The 13908-nt window shown below is 40.9% G+C and overlaps 1 protein-coding gene and 1 non-coding gene across 11 annotated transcripts in view; both read right to left on the reverse strand.

The window, feature by feature from the left end:
- ARHGEF28 (Rho guanine nucleotide exchange factor 28) overlaps positions 1-13908 on the reverse strand; it is a 323435-nt gene that overhangs the window by 179637 nt on the left and 129890 nt on the right. For all 10 annotated transcript variants that reach the window (XR_009690541.1, XR_009690540.1, XM_061129550.1 and 7 more), the window contains exon 4: positions 13477-13770. Coding sequence is in view for 8 of the 10 variants with exons in the window: in XM_061129550.1 (XP_060985533.1) it covers positions 13477-13770 (294 nt within the window). In the remaining 2 variants the exon portion in view is untranslated. The remainder of the gene's footprint in view (positions 1-13476; positions 13771-13908) is intronic.
- On the reverse strand, positions 439-511 carry TRNAK-UUU (transfer RNA lysine (anticodon UUU)). The gene has a single exon. It is a non-coding gene; the product is annotated as a tRNA-Lys (tRNA).

Below are 13908 nucleotides of genomic sequence, written 5' to 3' on the forward strand. Positions count from 1 at the left end.
TTAAATAAATATCTGGTAAACAAAACCCAGATCTATGCCTCCTGTTTATACCACTGTCTTCCCGAAAATCTCTGGGAAGGAAATCCAAAAAGGAGGGGATATGTGTATACATACGGCTGATTTGCTTTGCTGTACAACAGAAAATAACATAACATTGTAAAGCAACTATACTCCAATTTAAAAAAATTTTTAAAGAGCTCATTAACTAAAAAATTTCACCAATGAATGAGACCAAAAAATACTTCTGACTTTTACAAGCTATTTTTAACCTACATCACTTGCTGCTACACCAAGATACAGCCTTAAACATTAAGCAAAATATTAAACCTGTGGTGGGGACAATAATCTAGGAGCAAATAATATTTTTGAACAAGTCCTTCTATTGTGTAGGGTTCAGAAGTCCTTCTCTTTTCTGATTTTCTGCCCAAAATCAGAAGGCGCCTGAACAGGGACTTGAACCCTGGAACCTCAGATTAAAAGTCTGATGCTCTACTGACTGAGCTATCTGGGCTCTCTTTTCTAGAGTTTACCAATGTTTCATAACTCCTGAGTAGAGTCACTAAAATGTATTCAATCCTATAAACTTATGAACAAAATATATTTTTTAATTCACATAAATCCTATCAATTAAAATAAGTTCTACTCTGGTTTCCAAAGCCACATACATATTCACAGAGGTTTCAATTTGTGCATCTAGGTCACTGAGGAGACAAACATTGAGTCAAATGACTACCATACACCAGGACCCATGGACACAAAGCAGAAGCATACAGCCAGCCCATTTTAGTTTGCAATAAAATAAATATCTCGCCCATGAAATCCTATCTAGTAACTACAGCTCTAGGAAAGTGTGAACAGAAATAAGTAAACTATTTGACCTACAAGGTTAATTATAGGTTAATCAATCGACATCATGTATCACAATTTGAAAATTTATAGATGTTTGTAAAATGAGCAGAAAAAGATTAAAAAACTATCAGCAAAAATTATATGGAGAATGGGGAAGGGTATTTGGCATGAGCACCACACACAATCTCTGATATTTTTCAGGACTCTCAATGAGAAAGTGAGGAGAGATTGCATATTATGGCATCTTCCATTTGGTTAGTCTAATAAGGGCTTTGGTGTGTGTATAAAGAAATCCACCTTCCACACAGAAGACCAGAGCTTAGTGAGTCTAGGATAGGAACTGCAAATATAAACACACTCATGGGAAAGGTATGGAAACATGATGTCCCATGGAGCACAATACCAACATGGCAGGCATGGTGGGATCACAAAGCCAAAAGGTAGGGAAGGACTAAAAAAGCATAATGGCAGGTTTTAGCTTCCTAAAACACCTGCTCTGCATTAGACACATTTGAGATACTCAGATCATAACAACCTCTGGCTGAAAATCTGGGTAAACACCAACCATACACACAATCATTCCAGAAAGTTCACATTTTGATAAACAGTCCTGGAATGCACTTCATGGACTTTGTATCTCATAGAGGTTGACTATATTTACATTGTGGAACTAGTACTAAATCAGCTGAAATACTAAAACATCCTTTTTAGAACTAAAATATGGCAATCCAATTTCTGGCTTTCACAATCTGGGGACATTTCCAGGCTGAGTTGTACAATATGGGCATCAACACAAGATATGAAGACTCCAGACACAACACTGTCTAGTGCAAAGGGATCTGATTAAAGAGTTGAAAGACCCAGAGCTGAACACCTACAGTGACGCAGCTCAGAAAAGACCACTGAACTCTCAAATTTTAAGTTGCTTCATCTGCCCAGCCTAGTATCCAAAATGGTCAGGGGGCTGTAGCGAAAATAATATATGAGACAGGGTTCTCTAGAACTAAGAAAGCCTATATTGGGGGACTTACCAGTCATACATATTTGTCTGGTCTTTTTAATACAAAAATATAATAAACACTCACTAAATAGATCTAAGTATATTCGAAAGCAGTTTCCCTCTGGTTATAATTAAACATCATAATTTAAAGGAACTAGTTATCTGCTTAAGAGGCACTATAATTGCATCAGTGTTAAGACACCAGATGTGCCATTAAGACAAATGTGCTTCAACCCCATGGCTTGGGCAGCAGGCGGTCATCAGGTGCCATTAGCAGTAATTATGTCATACTTGCTTTTCCAGCCTGTGTAACAGACTTTTTACATTTGTTCATATTTCTTCAAGGCTCTGATTTCCATCTACCATTCATTCATTCAGTTGATATTTGTTGACAGCCTACGATGCACTGGGCATTTTTCTGCTCTCCCCTCACACCACAGGGGAGCCTATGGAATTCCCAGGCACCCTTCCAAGTGACCCTCCAGGAACCCTGTTCTGTTTGGAAGACAAATGAAAATACACCACAGTCTAATTCTATTATTGACAAGAAGGAAAAGCATAGACTCATCATATCTTGGAAATGACCTTTTGAAGTTTGCATTGAGATTCTGAATTTAAGCACAACCAGGAAACTGGCCACACATTTGCCTTGCCCTGGAAGCCACAGATCCAAGCCCGCATGGAGAAATCTTCAACTCTGTGGCTATGAGCTGCAACTTTAGTGGGAGATCTTATCCCCTCCTTCAGCACAGGGGCATACTTGGGAAGGGATATTCTGGTGAGAGAAGGAGGAGATAAATGGGGTAACCCAAACAAAACACCAAAATATAAAATGAAGTCTTCCTGGGATGAGAGTGAGGACGGAAGGTCAGAAAAAGTTAATTAGAAGTCCTGATGGCAGCTGTTAGGCATGAGTGAAAATCAGTCACCACATCTGCTTTTACCTCATCCTTGCTAGGTGCCAGTGACTACAAGGACTTTACACTTCTTGTTTCCCTCTAACATTTATTGTGCAATTCATATGTGTTATCTTTCATCTCATCAACTCCTGACTACCACTGCACGAGGTAGGGGCAGAAACGGAAGCTTGACACAATTATGCAATTGCCCAAACTCACTCATGTAGTAAACGGAGCATCAGGAATCTGAACACAGGCTTTTCTATTTCTAAAACTCAAGTTCCTAACTATTATGCTTCTCGCTGCTGTTGCTGTTTAGATACTCAGTCCTGTCCAACTCTTTGAGACCCCATGGACTGCAGCATGCCACGCTTCTCTGTCCTTCAGTATCTCCTAGAGTTTACTCAAAATCATGTCCATTGAGTTGGTGATGCCATCCAACCATCTCATCCTCTGTCTCCCCCTTCTCCTCCCACCCTCAGTCTTTCCCAGAATCAGAGCCAATGAGCTGGCTCTTTGGCAAAGATAATTAAAGAAGACAAACCCAAGAAAAGAAGAGCAGAAAGACAGAACTTGAATACATCAACAGATTGAAATGGGGAAGAGCAAGCAGCTGGAAACTAAGCCTCACCAACCCTAAGAGCTCAGGCATGCACCCCACTCTCCAGAAGGTCGTCTGTCTCCACACACATGTGTGTGTGCGCACACGCACTCTCTCATGACAAATCTGCAAAACAAAAGCTGCTACAGCTACAGGTATGGGGAAGAGAAAGTTGGCCTGTAAGAATCACTATGAAATAAAACCTGGGGTAGAAAGACAGAAGATCTGAGGGCTCTACAGACTTGTGCCCACATCATGACCCATATTTGAAAGAATCAAGACAAGGCCTTGCAAAGTTCACTGGGGCCCAGCAAAAGGGCCGCTGCTCCAGGACACAGGTTTGACCACTTCCCTAAGATTACCCCATCACTTCCAGCTTGCTGCCTGCCCCTCTATGCCAGGCCTCTCCCAACCATCTTCAACCACCGGCCTTTTTAAGCTCCAAGCATTTGGAAGTTTTTAACCAATATGTGATTTAATTTTTAAATAAAGTAGTACAAGGAAAGATGAAAGTGAAACTGTGAGTCGCTCAGTCGTGTCCAAGTCTTTGTGACCCCCTTGGACTATAGCCCGCCAGGCTCTTCTCCCCATGGGATCCTCCAGACAAGAATACTGCAGTGGGTAGCCATTCCCTTCTCTAGTGGATCTTCCTGACCCAGGGATCAAACCAGGATCTCCTGTATTGCAGGCAGATTCTTTAATGCCTAAGCCAAAAAGTTGCCAGTATTCAAATTCTATTAAAGAAATCTATGAAAACAGTAAAAAGTTTAACTTTTTTACTCAAGATAAGTACTAAGAGAATTCTTGGCTACAGTCATTTTCAAATTCAGTTTTGGTCTCCCATGTGCAACCCCAAACTGCCCCATACATCTGAAGGGTTTCCAAAAGAGAAAACGGAGAAAGCAATGGCACCCCACTCCTGTCCTCTTGCTTGGAGAATCCCATGGACGGAGGAGCCTGGTGGGCTACAGTCCATGGGGTCATGAAGAGTCAGACACGACTGACGCGACTTAGCAGCAGCAGCAGCAAAAGAGAAACGCTAGGAATGAAACACTGCCACCCAAAGATAAATTTCAAAACCTTCCACTGCCTTGAATCCACTGGGAAGCACAGTAGGGACGGGCGTTTGAAAATAAAAGCTTCCACTTACATTGTTTTTTCCTTGAAAATTTTGAGAGTAGGAGACAATGACCAGAAAATAACCTGAAGAGAACCCTATTCTCTACTTCTCAGAAGTGAGAATAAATATATCATTCTCTACTCTAGTCTCAGGGCCACAGGTGTCCTGTACGAAGCTTAATTTTCAAGGAGAAGTTTAATTTAAGCTGCTTTTTCTTCTTTAAAATGTAGTGCCTTAAACAGAAAATGTGCTTAATAAGAGTTGACTGACTCAACTGCAGGAAAAGTCCAAATGACTCAAAGGGGAAAAGGGCCTTTCTTTAAGAGGTCAATTCTGTGTTAAATTCTTTACTGCCAAAAAAATTTATTCCTTAAAAATGACAAGCTAAAAAAAAAAGAGAGATGAAAGGCAGAGAAACCAGTTTTAGGTTAAGGGTTTTAAAACTTCACAAATGATGCACATTTGTGTGCATGTGCATGGCTAAGTATTACGAAACAATTTTACCTATTTACCCTAGGACCTGTCTTAAAGATCATTCTCTCCACCACTAGCGGTTATCCAGTGTGTTACCTCAGCAACTGAAGGAATATAATACCAGCTTTAAATGTCAGAAGAGAAAGTGTGGAGATGTCTGTTCCACCAGGTACTATCAGAAATGCCAGAAGGCTAGAAAGTAATACTGAGTGTATACACAACTGCTTGAAAAATGTCAAGATTTCCGGTAAAAACATATATCCCAGAATTAGTCAACACCCAAAATGCATGACTTTTAAAACCCTTCCAAAAAATGTTTTTAAAACCTAAAAACTTGTATTTTGTGATAACTCTGCCCTTTATAGGTTTCCTGCCCACTGGCAGGACATCAGCTGATGTCATCTCAAACTTTCTGTCCAGGACAAAGCATTGGGGCAGAAAGACAAAGCTGACATTTCACAAAGTCTGTGGGACAGCAAGCAAGTCTTCTAATTCATCCCCTTTACTAATAAAACCTGGTACCCAGGTGGGAGCCCACCAACAGGGCCTTGCTCCTGAGCCTCACTTTATTTTCTTTCAATTTCTAGAGCTGGCAGACTATATTCAAGCACTAGACAAGCTCTGATTCAAGTGTTAAACAAGCCTTGCTTCTTACTGATGACAGATCTCTTTCTTCTATTCAAGGAAAGATAAACAGATATCTCCCTCTGTCAAACACCACTCAAATTTGACCCTCAAATTCCCTTCCCTTGTTGTCTAGAAAGAGGGAATGTTCCGGGTATGTGGCTTGAAGCAAGATGTAGGTGTCACAGAAAATTGGCAGTTCCCACTGAATCTTTCGTAATGAACTGCTAATTCTCACTTAACAGCATTTCCTGCAGATAAGCAATATTACATGATGGCTCTTTAAACTCCTTGGCAGTGGCTGTGGCTGTTGCTCAGTCGTGTCTGACTCTCTGCGACCCCATGGACTGTAGCCTACCAGGTTCCACCATCCATGGGATTTTCCAGGCAAGAATACTGTAGTGGGTTGCCATTTCCTTCTCCTTAAACTCCTTAGAAGAACACTAAACAATTAAGACACGTGTAACAGTGATAAAGAACCCTCCCGCCGATGCAGGAGATGGGGGTTCTATCCCTGGGTCAGGAAGAGCCCCCTGGAGAAGTATTCTCCAACCCACTCCAGTATTCTTGCCTGGGAAATTCCATGGACAGAAGGAGCCTGCTGGGTTACAGTCCATGAGGTTGCAAAAGAGTCAGACATGACTGAGCAGCTAAACAACAATGGTTGCTGAATAACCCCTACTCTATTATAAACTTTCTTCCTAAGCCCTTTTGGTTGTCTGCGTTTCTTTTCCTTTTATCCTCCAGTAAGTTGTAAAATAGAGGAAAACAAACAGTTTCCTTCAAAGGGGATTTATAAAGACGCTATTAATAAGGCAGAGCATCACGCTAATCACTCTTCTTCTTAGTAACAGCAGTACCTCACCATTAAACTTGTGGCCACATTGAGGTTTCTATTTCTCCTTTAAGTCACCATTCATTACACTGTGACTTGTTTTCACACAGACAGATACTATTAGGTTGCCCAAAAAGTTCACTTGTAAACTTACAGGAAATACCCAAACGAATTTTTGGCCAACCCAATACTTGGCCTGGCCCTTGCAACACGTATTCTGCAACCAATGTACCATTTCTCTAATTTCTAGATTTAAGTCTGTTCTTCTTACTATAACTCTACTGGTGGTGTAACTCCACTTGCAAGGAAAGGTACATACTGTTGATCTGATCTTTGGAATTAATCGTTAAAATAATAGTCTTTGGAATTATCATTAAAACAACAACAAAAAAAATTCCCTAAGGCAAAGGGAAGCAATTTCATCCATTGCTTCTCTTTGGAGACAGCTCTCCAGACAACCATAAAACTACAGAATGAGAAACCAGCTCTCAAAATACATTGGCTATGTTTATACCCAAGACAGCCATGCAAAAAACAGCTGCAAAAGCTCAATCAGCTTACTCTGAAAACTTCTTCCACTTATAGAATCAGCTGTAAAGGTAGGGACAAAGTTTAACTCTTTAAATTTAATAAAGCAGTCTGACATATTTTCTTTGCTTCATTAAAAATTTTAATGTATATGTCCTACAGATTCAATCCATGGTACCACCCTTCTTTTTTTTTTTTTTTTTCATTTTCCATTTATTTTTATCAGTTGGAGGCTAATTACTTTACAATATTGTAGTGGGTTTTGCCATACATTGACATGAATCAGCCATGGATCTACATGTGTTCCCCATCTCGATCCCCCCTCCCACCTCCCTTTCCATCCCATCCCTCTGGGTCTTCCCAGCGGTGCCACCCTTCTTAAATGTTCTTACCACAGGAAAAAAAAAGAGAAATGGTAATTATGTGATAAGAAGGAGGTGTTAATACTATAGTGGTAATCACCTGCAATATATCAACGCATCAAATCAACATGTGTACACATCAAACATATCTAACAATATATGTCAATTATATCCCAACGAAGCTGAAAATACAGGTTGCTATGTTTTCACCATTGGTATAATTGATGAAGAGATCTTCTCATCCACAGCAAAAAATTTCTGCCTATAAAGAGATCTTTGAACAAATTAAGTACTTTTACCTAGAGACCTGAAGAAAAGTCTAAACTCATTTTTTACAACAATAATTTACTTTGACAACAAAAGTCTTGAATCTGCAAATTGTTGCTACAAATTGATTTGTAAATGTATATATATATATATATATATAGATATAGATATATATATATACGCTTTGAGAGAGACTTTTATATGACTTTTTAAAAGCAAATGGGCTTTTTCTTCCTTAAATTAGAATGCACAGGGGACTTTCCTGGTGGTCGAATGGCTAAGACTCAGCGCTCCCCATGCAGGGGGCCCAGGTTCAATCCCTGGTCAGGGAACGAGATCCTACATGCCACAACTAAAAATCCCACGTGCTGCAACTAAGTCCTGGTGCAGCCAAATAAAAAGAAAAAAAAATGCATAACCAAGACAAGCTCTACCTAATTCCATAGATTAGGAGAAAAGCTATGTTCCCAGGAGCAAGGCCAACTCTGAGACGGCATCTGCAGTCCCTTTGGGATCTTTACTCAAATGGCAGCCTCATCACTGCTGCCAAGTTTGGTGATGGCAAGTTTGGTATTTGCAGCCATGTCAGGCTGCTGGACACACAAGTGAAAAGAAATAATTTGAGCAGAAAGGGAAGCCTGCAATTCAAGTTATCTGAGCACCAGCAGAATTAAAAAAAAAAAAAACAAGAGTACTTCAAGCCAGTTAACCTAATTGTCAAAATTATGCCAATCTCTGAGAAAAGATTTCTGTCCAAAAAACAATTCAAAAATCCAGAACAAAAAAATTAAATGTGAAGTTTTATTGGTTATTATATTACTAAAGTTTTACTATAAATGTGAGGTCCTGAGACCCTGCAGAAGCTTTAATCACAAAAGCTATTTCTCAGAAAGAATGGGTTTAATTTTTTGAGACAGAAATCCAATTTTATTTATGGCACCAAATTCAATAAAACACAGGCTATTTCCTTCCTAGGAGAATAACTGAGTTGCATTATGAGTAATGATGGGTAACATGCAGGGCTAAGGAAAGGCTCTGCTTTGCTTTATAAGACACAATACTCAACTCAGACTCTGGCCCTTCTATAGGTTCTCGGGTCTTTCTGGTGACTCTTATTTAGTGTTTGAAAAGAGAAAAATGAGAGATTTATTATAAAATGCAAGGAAATACAGTCCTGCTTCACAGTAAGGCTTGCATCAGACTCATCCATGGCAAAATCATTATAGAAATCAATTTTACTCATTCCTTAACATGCTCTGTGAGTGAGTGCTAAGTCACTTCAGTCATGCCTGACTCTTTGAGACCCCACCAGGCTCCTCTGTCCACGGGATTCTCCAGTCGAGAATACTGAAGTGTGCTGCCATGCCCTCCTCCAGGGATCCCCCCGACCCAGGGATTGAAACCATGTCTCTGATGTCTCCTGCATTGGCAGATGGGTTCTTCACCACTAGCACCACCTGGGAAGCCCAGCATCCTCTGTACCCCCCTAAAAAGCATAAATACATACAAAGAATTTTAAATAAATGTTACCAGTACAGTATCAAATAGCTTTTGGATAGGTCATAGGAGAAGTAGTTACTAGAGGAAGAAGCCTGTTTTCCATTCATGAGGCCCCCACCATTAACACACAAGTAAACTTCAGAGTGCCACATGCCACCGTTTACCCCTTACTCTGCTAATGCCATTTATCTGTCTCAAAGACAAGCAACACTAACAAAACATGTACGCTAAAAAAGCTGCATTGACTTTGCTGAAAATACTGGACAGTATCAACTACTAACATTTTATTTCTATAATAACTAAAAGAAAATAATTCTTACAATAAAGCACATTTGATCTGCAGACTCTCTGTAACTGTAACATGAAGTCATTGCTATTTTCAACACTTTTTGAGAAATTAATGGCCTTAAATGTGAGTAAATCAATGAAAGATAAAAAATAAATTCAAATCTCTGCTTACAGAGAAAAAAAAAAGAGAAGCGCTGAGCACGTAAGATATTCTAAACATCTTGGATCATAACTCTACTACACTGAAGGAGAAGGATCAGCAATGTGATCAGCAGACTCCTGAACCACCCTCCACCCATGGAAATGGACAGCTACACACAGAACAATTCCCACTGAGAGAAATCCAGTACCTCCCTCAGTGCCTCCTACATACACAGTGAGTGAGAAAATCCATTGAGATGGGTAGGAAAGGCGTTAACCCCACCCCCAACACAGCACCATACAGTCAGAAGGGAACATCCAACTCCCAACTTTTCCCTGAGGAATCAAGGGTTTTCACTGTACCTATAACACTCCAACTTCTAAGGCTCCCACTGAGGGATGGGCCCCCAAAATACCTAGCTCTGAAAGCTCATACAACTTATATTCATGAATCTCACAGGACCGCAGCAATGAAAGCCGCAGCTCTAAGATGGGCACGTGAGCACGCTCCACGGCTGCCCCCCAGGGCTCATTGTAGAATGAGCAGGCAAGAACAGCCAGTCTTCCCAGGAGGAGATCTGACTGTGTATTTTATAAGTGGCTGCCCAGTGGTCTGGCTTCTCATAGCATGCACTGAGGGGCTGACTGTGATTCTCCCTGCACCCCAAGGAGGCCAGCTGGCAATTCCTTCACTCCTTCGCTCCAGTCCCACTCCTGCAGTAAAGCCAGGTCACCAGTATCTCTCTGAAAGGAGCTGCTTTTATGGCTATGACTCAAGCAACAGGTCCCAGATCACCAGGCATTGACAAGCCATGGGGCTTGCATTCACAAGTCCCACAGGATTGTAGTGGATAAAGCAGCAGTTGTTAATGGGTGTGCACATAACCACTTGCTACAACAATCCCCCTAGGGTTCTTTACAGAAGAGCAAGCTAAAAACACTCATCTTCCAATCTTTCCCTGGAAGGGATTTGATTGCATACTTTCCCAGCTCATGCCTTCTAGTCAGCCTGCATCCAGGTGATGACAGATCCTCCCCTTTAGGGCATTGACAGGTCTTGGCACATGCTCAACTACTGGGAACTACTAAGAACAAAACAGCAACTTGGACTATCACAAAGGGTTAACAGGCAACCATGAGCTTAGGCTGGGATGATTGATTAGGCTCATCTACACAAGAGCAGTCTGACAAGACTGGGAGAGGTGGCTGTTTTATCTGATGCACAGAAAACAAAACAGAGTCAAGGGAAATGAAGAAACATAATAATAACATCCAAAAAAAAAAAAAAGATAAATCTCCAAAAACTAATCTTAATGAAATGGAAATAAGTGATTTATCTGAGAGAGAGTTCAAAATAACAAAGATGCTCAATGAGGTCAGGACAGTAATGCATGTACAAAGTTAGAATTCCAAAAAAAAAGAAAATGTTTAAAAGTACCAAACAGAAATAATAGAGCTGAAGAATACAACTGAAATTTAAAAATTCAAGAGTTCAACAGTAAACTAGATCAAGTGGAAGAAAGGATCTGCAAACTAGAAAACAGGAGTGTGGAACTTACCTAATCAGAGGACCAAAATGAAAAAGGACTGTCCCCGAACACTGCTGTTTTAACGAAGTTCTATTACAAGTCTCTAGGCTGCAGGCAATGTTACCTCAACTGCTATAAACTGTTCTTAGAGAAAGTCTAGAAATTTACTAGCAACCTCAAGGAATTGTTTACAGCACCAAGATGTTATCTTTTGCCTATAGCTTCATTTGCCCAGACCAACTGTAATTTCTTTTTCACATATGTACATACAACCTACTCTCTATACATGGAAATCCATTCACAAACACACATGAAAGTCAACTTTTACTGAGAATCTAGTATGTTCAGACACTGTTGTAGAAGCCTCATCATACACTATCTAATTCAGCCATGGCAACAAGCCAATGAGTTTGGGGACTACCATGTCTCATTTTAGAAATTAAAACTGTGGCATCAGAACAAAAATAACTTGCCCAGAAGCAACTGGGCCAGGGCTTGGCATTTAGTCTTAATGACTATTACACTAGAAATGTTTTCCAATAAAATACAATGTCTCGCCATGTGAAGCAACTGCTTCAATTTTTTTCATGAAAAAAATATAACAATATACATAATATGTACTTACATATCCTGGTGACGTAAGAGCATAGTGAGAAGTTATGAAAGCTTTATGTTTTGGCAAAATGAGTCTGCCTTGCAAAATGTAAAATACCCTCCAATGTTATTGATAAAATTTGTTTTTAAAGCCAAGAGGCTTAAGAAAATGAAGCTCCTTATCTAGAAAACATATATACACATATGTATAAATGTATATATACACATTTGAATGAATATGTATCTACATATATTTGCATAAATGAATATATGAATATATGTGTGTATATACATGTGAATAAAGCTACTTAGCCAGAAAACATTTTTCCCTTCCTTATATACAGGAGAGTTACAAAGTGATATCTAGGATGTGTCACCCCTTAGAGTCTCAGGATAAACCATTCACTCAAGCATTTTTTGAGTGCCTGCTATATGCCAAGCCCTTTGCTAGATCCTGGTGAGCAGAACAGACACCACCAACTCCACCAGGAAGCCAACCCTTCATTCATATCGGTCAGCGACCACACTAAGCGCACAGGAGTCCAGCGTTGCTAAGTGATGAACTAGGCTTGTGACTTCTTTAATTCAAGGTCTTAAGCAATAAGGAACACCCTTAAGGGCCCAGGAAAGTTTAAGTACAACCCTGATAAAGATAAGATATGGAGATTTTCTCTGATTGTGGCTTATGGCCTTATGATTCATCTTTAAAAAACCATATCCCTTTTAAATAGAGTAGTGGCTTCCCATAGCTCAGCTGGTAAAGAATCCACTGCAATGCAGGAGCCCCCGATTTGATTCCTGGGTCGGGAAGATCCACTGGAGAAGGGATAGGCTACCCACTTCAGTGTTCCTGGGCTTCCCTGGTGGCCCAGCTGGTAAAGAACTGCCTGCAATGCGGGAGACCTGGGTTCAATCCCTAGGTTGGGAATATTCCCTGGAGAAAGAAATTGCTCCCCATTCCTATATTGTCCATGGAGTCACAAAGAGTTGGACATGGCTGAGTGACTTTCACTTGCACTTTACCTAGAGTAGTGCATTTAATCTATCCATGACTGAATTTAAACCAACCTATAACCTGTAACCATCTGGAAGCAGAATTTCTTAAAAACAGCATTATCCAACCACAAAGCTAAAGGCATGGGAAGAACACAGAAAAAACATCAGTAGCATATGTTTTGTTGAATAAAATACAGAGTGATATTTCTACTTCCAATAAAATGTCATCTGTAATCACCATAAGTACCAACTACTGAACAGTGTAGTCTCATGCATGGTACAGGCTTATAATACATCTATATCTCTGTTCACATAGGCTCCTAATGGTTTTAAGAGTCTATTTAATGATATTAAGACTCTATGTAGCCTCTCAGTAAAGAAGGGGTGTCCAGAAGTAATTCCAAAAGTTAATATAAATATAGTAAATATGAATGTTCTCAGTGACACTGACATTTTTGAAGATGTCAATGCATTAGCTAATTTCCTGCATGGCTACATTTCTCAGTGTTCCTCAAGTAGGCTGCATGTTCTTCCTTGCTCAGTGATTCTCCCTGTTTGAAAAAGGGCACCAATATCCTCTTGTTACTGCAAGAAAACATGCCAAGGGAAGTGGAAGCATGGCCCAAACCTGCCACAAAGAAACAGTCTTTCCCTCCTTGAGGCAAAGTTCTTCACCTCCTGGAATACAGTGGCCTCAACCAGCTCAGAGATGAGCGGCTCAGGACATCAGAGACCCCAGCTTGACCAGGGAAAGGCTTGGGTCAAAAGGAGGCAAGAAAACGCATCCATATAAACAGATAACAAATCGCAGACCACATTCTGAACTTCACATAGAGAGGAAACACCTGAATTTTCTGGTAAGGGCTCACCTTCCAGTGAAGAATTCCCCAAGACGGTCCACCCCAGCGGCAACTCCAGATGAGTCAGGGCCAGCACGAGCTCCTCGTCCAGAGCGGGCAATGCCCCCGCCGTCAGGGCAAATGGGGTCAGCAAGGTCTGGTGGCTACTGGCAGTGAGGCGATCGGCCTGGGTGACCAGCAGGCGGGCCAGCCTGCAGGCCATATTGTCCACATAGGTCACGGAGTCAGAGCCCATGGTCACCGGGGAGTAACCTTCCGAGCAGAGGCACACAGACACGGTCACCGTCTCCTGAAGCCCGTGGCCTGGACGACAAGACAGTGAACAGTTCACCCAGAGGCCACCGAAGATGCACTCCCAGTATCCAAAGCAAGAGGCCGAGCATACACACCACACGCTCAGAAGCGTAAGGCAGACAGGAAATGCAGCCAAACAGCTTTAAA

The sequence above is a fragment of the Dama dama genome, chromosome 25, assembly GCF_033118175.1.
Source record: "Dama dama isolate Ldn47 chromosome 25, ASM3311817v1, whole genome shotgun sequence".
In the NCBI taxonomy this organism is placed as follows: domain Eukaryota; kingdom Metazoa; phylum Chordata; class Mammalia; order Artiodactyla; family Cervidae; genus Dama; species Dama dama.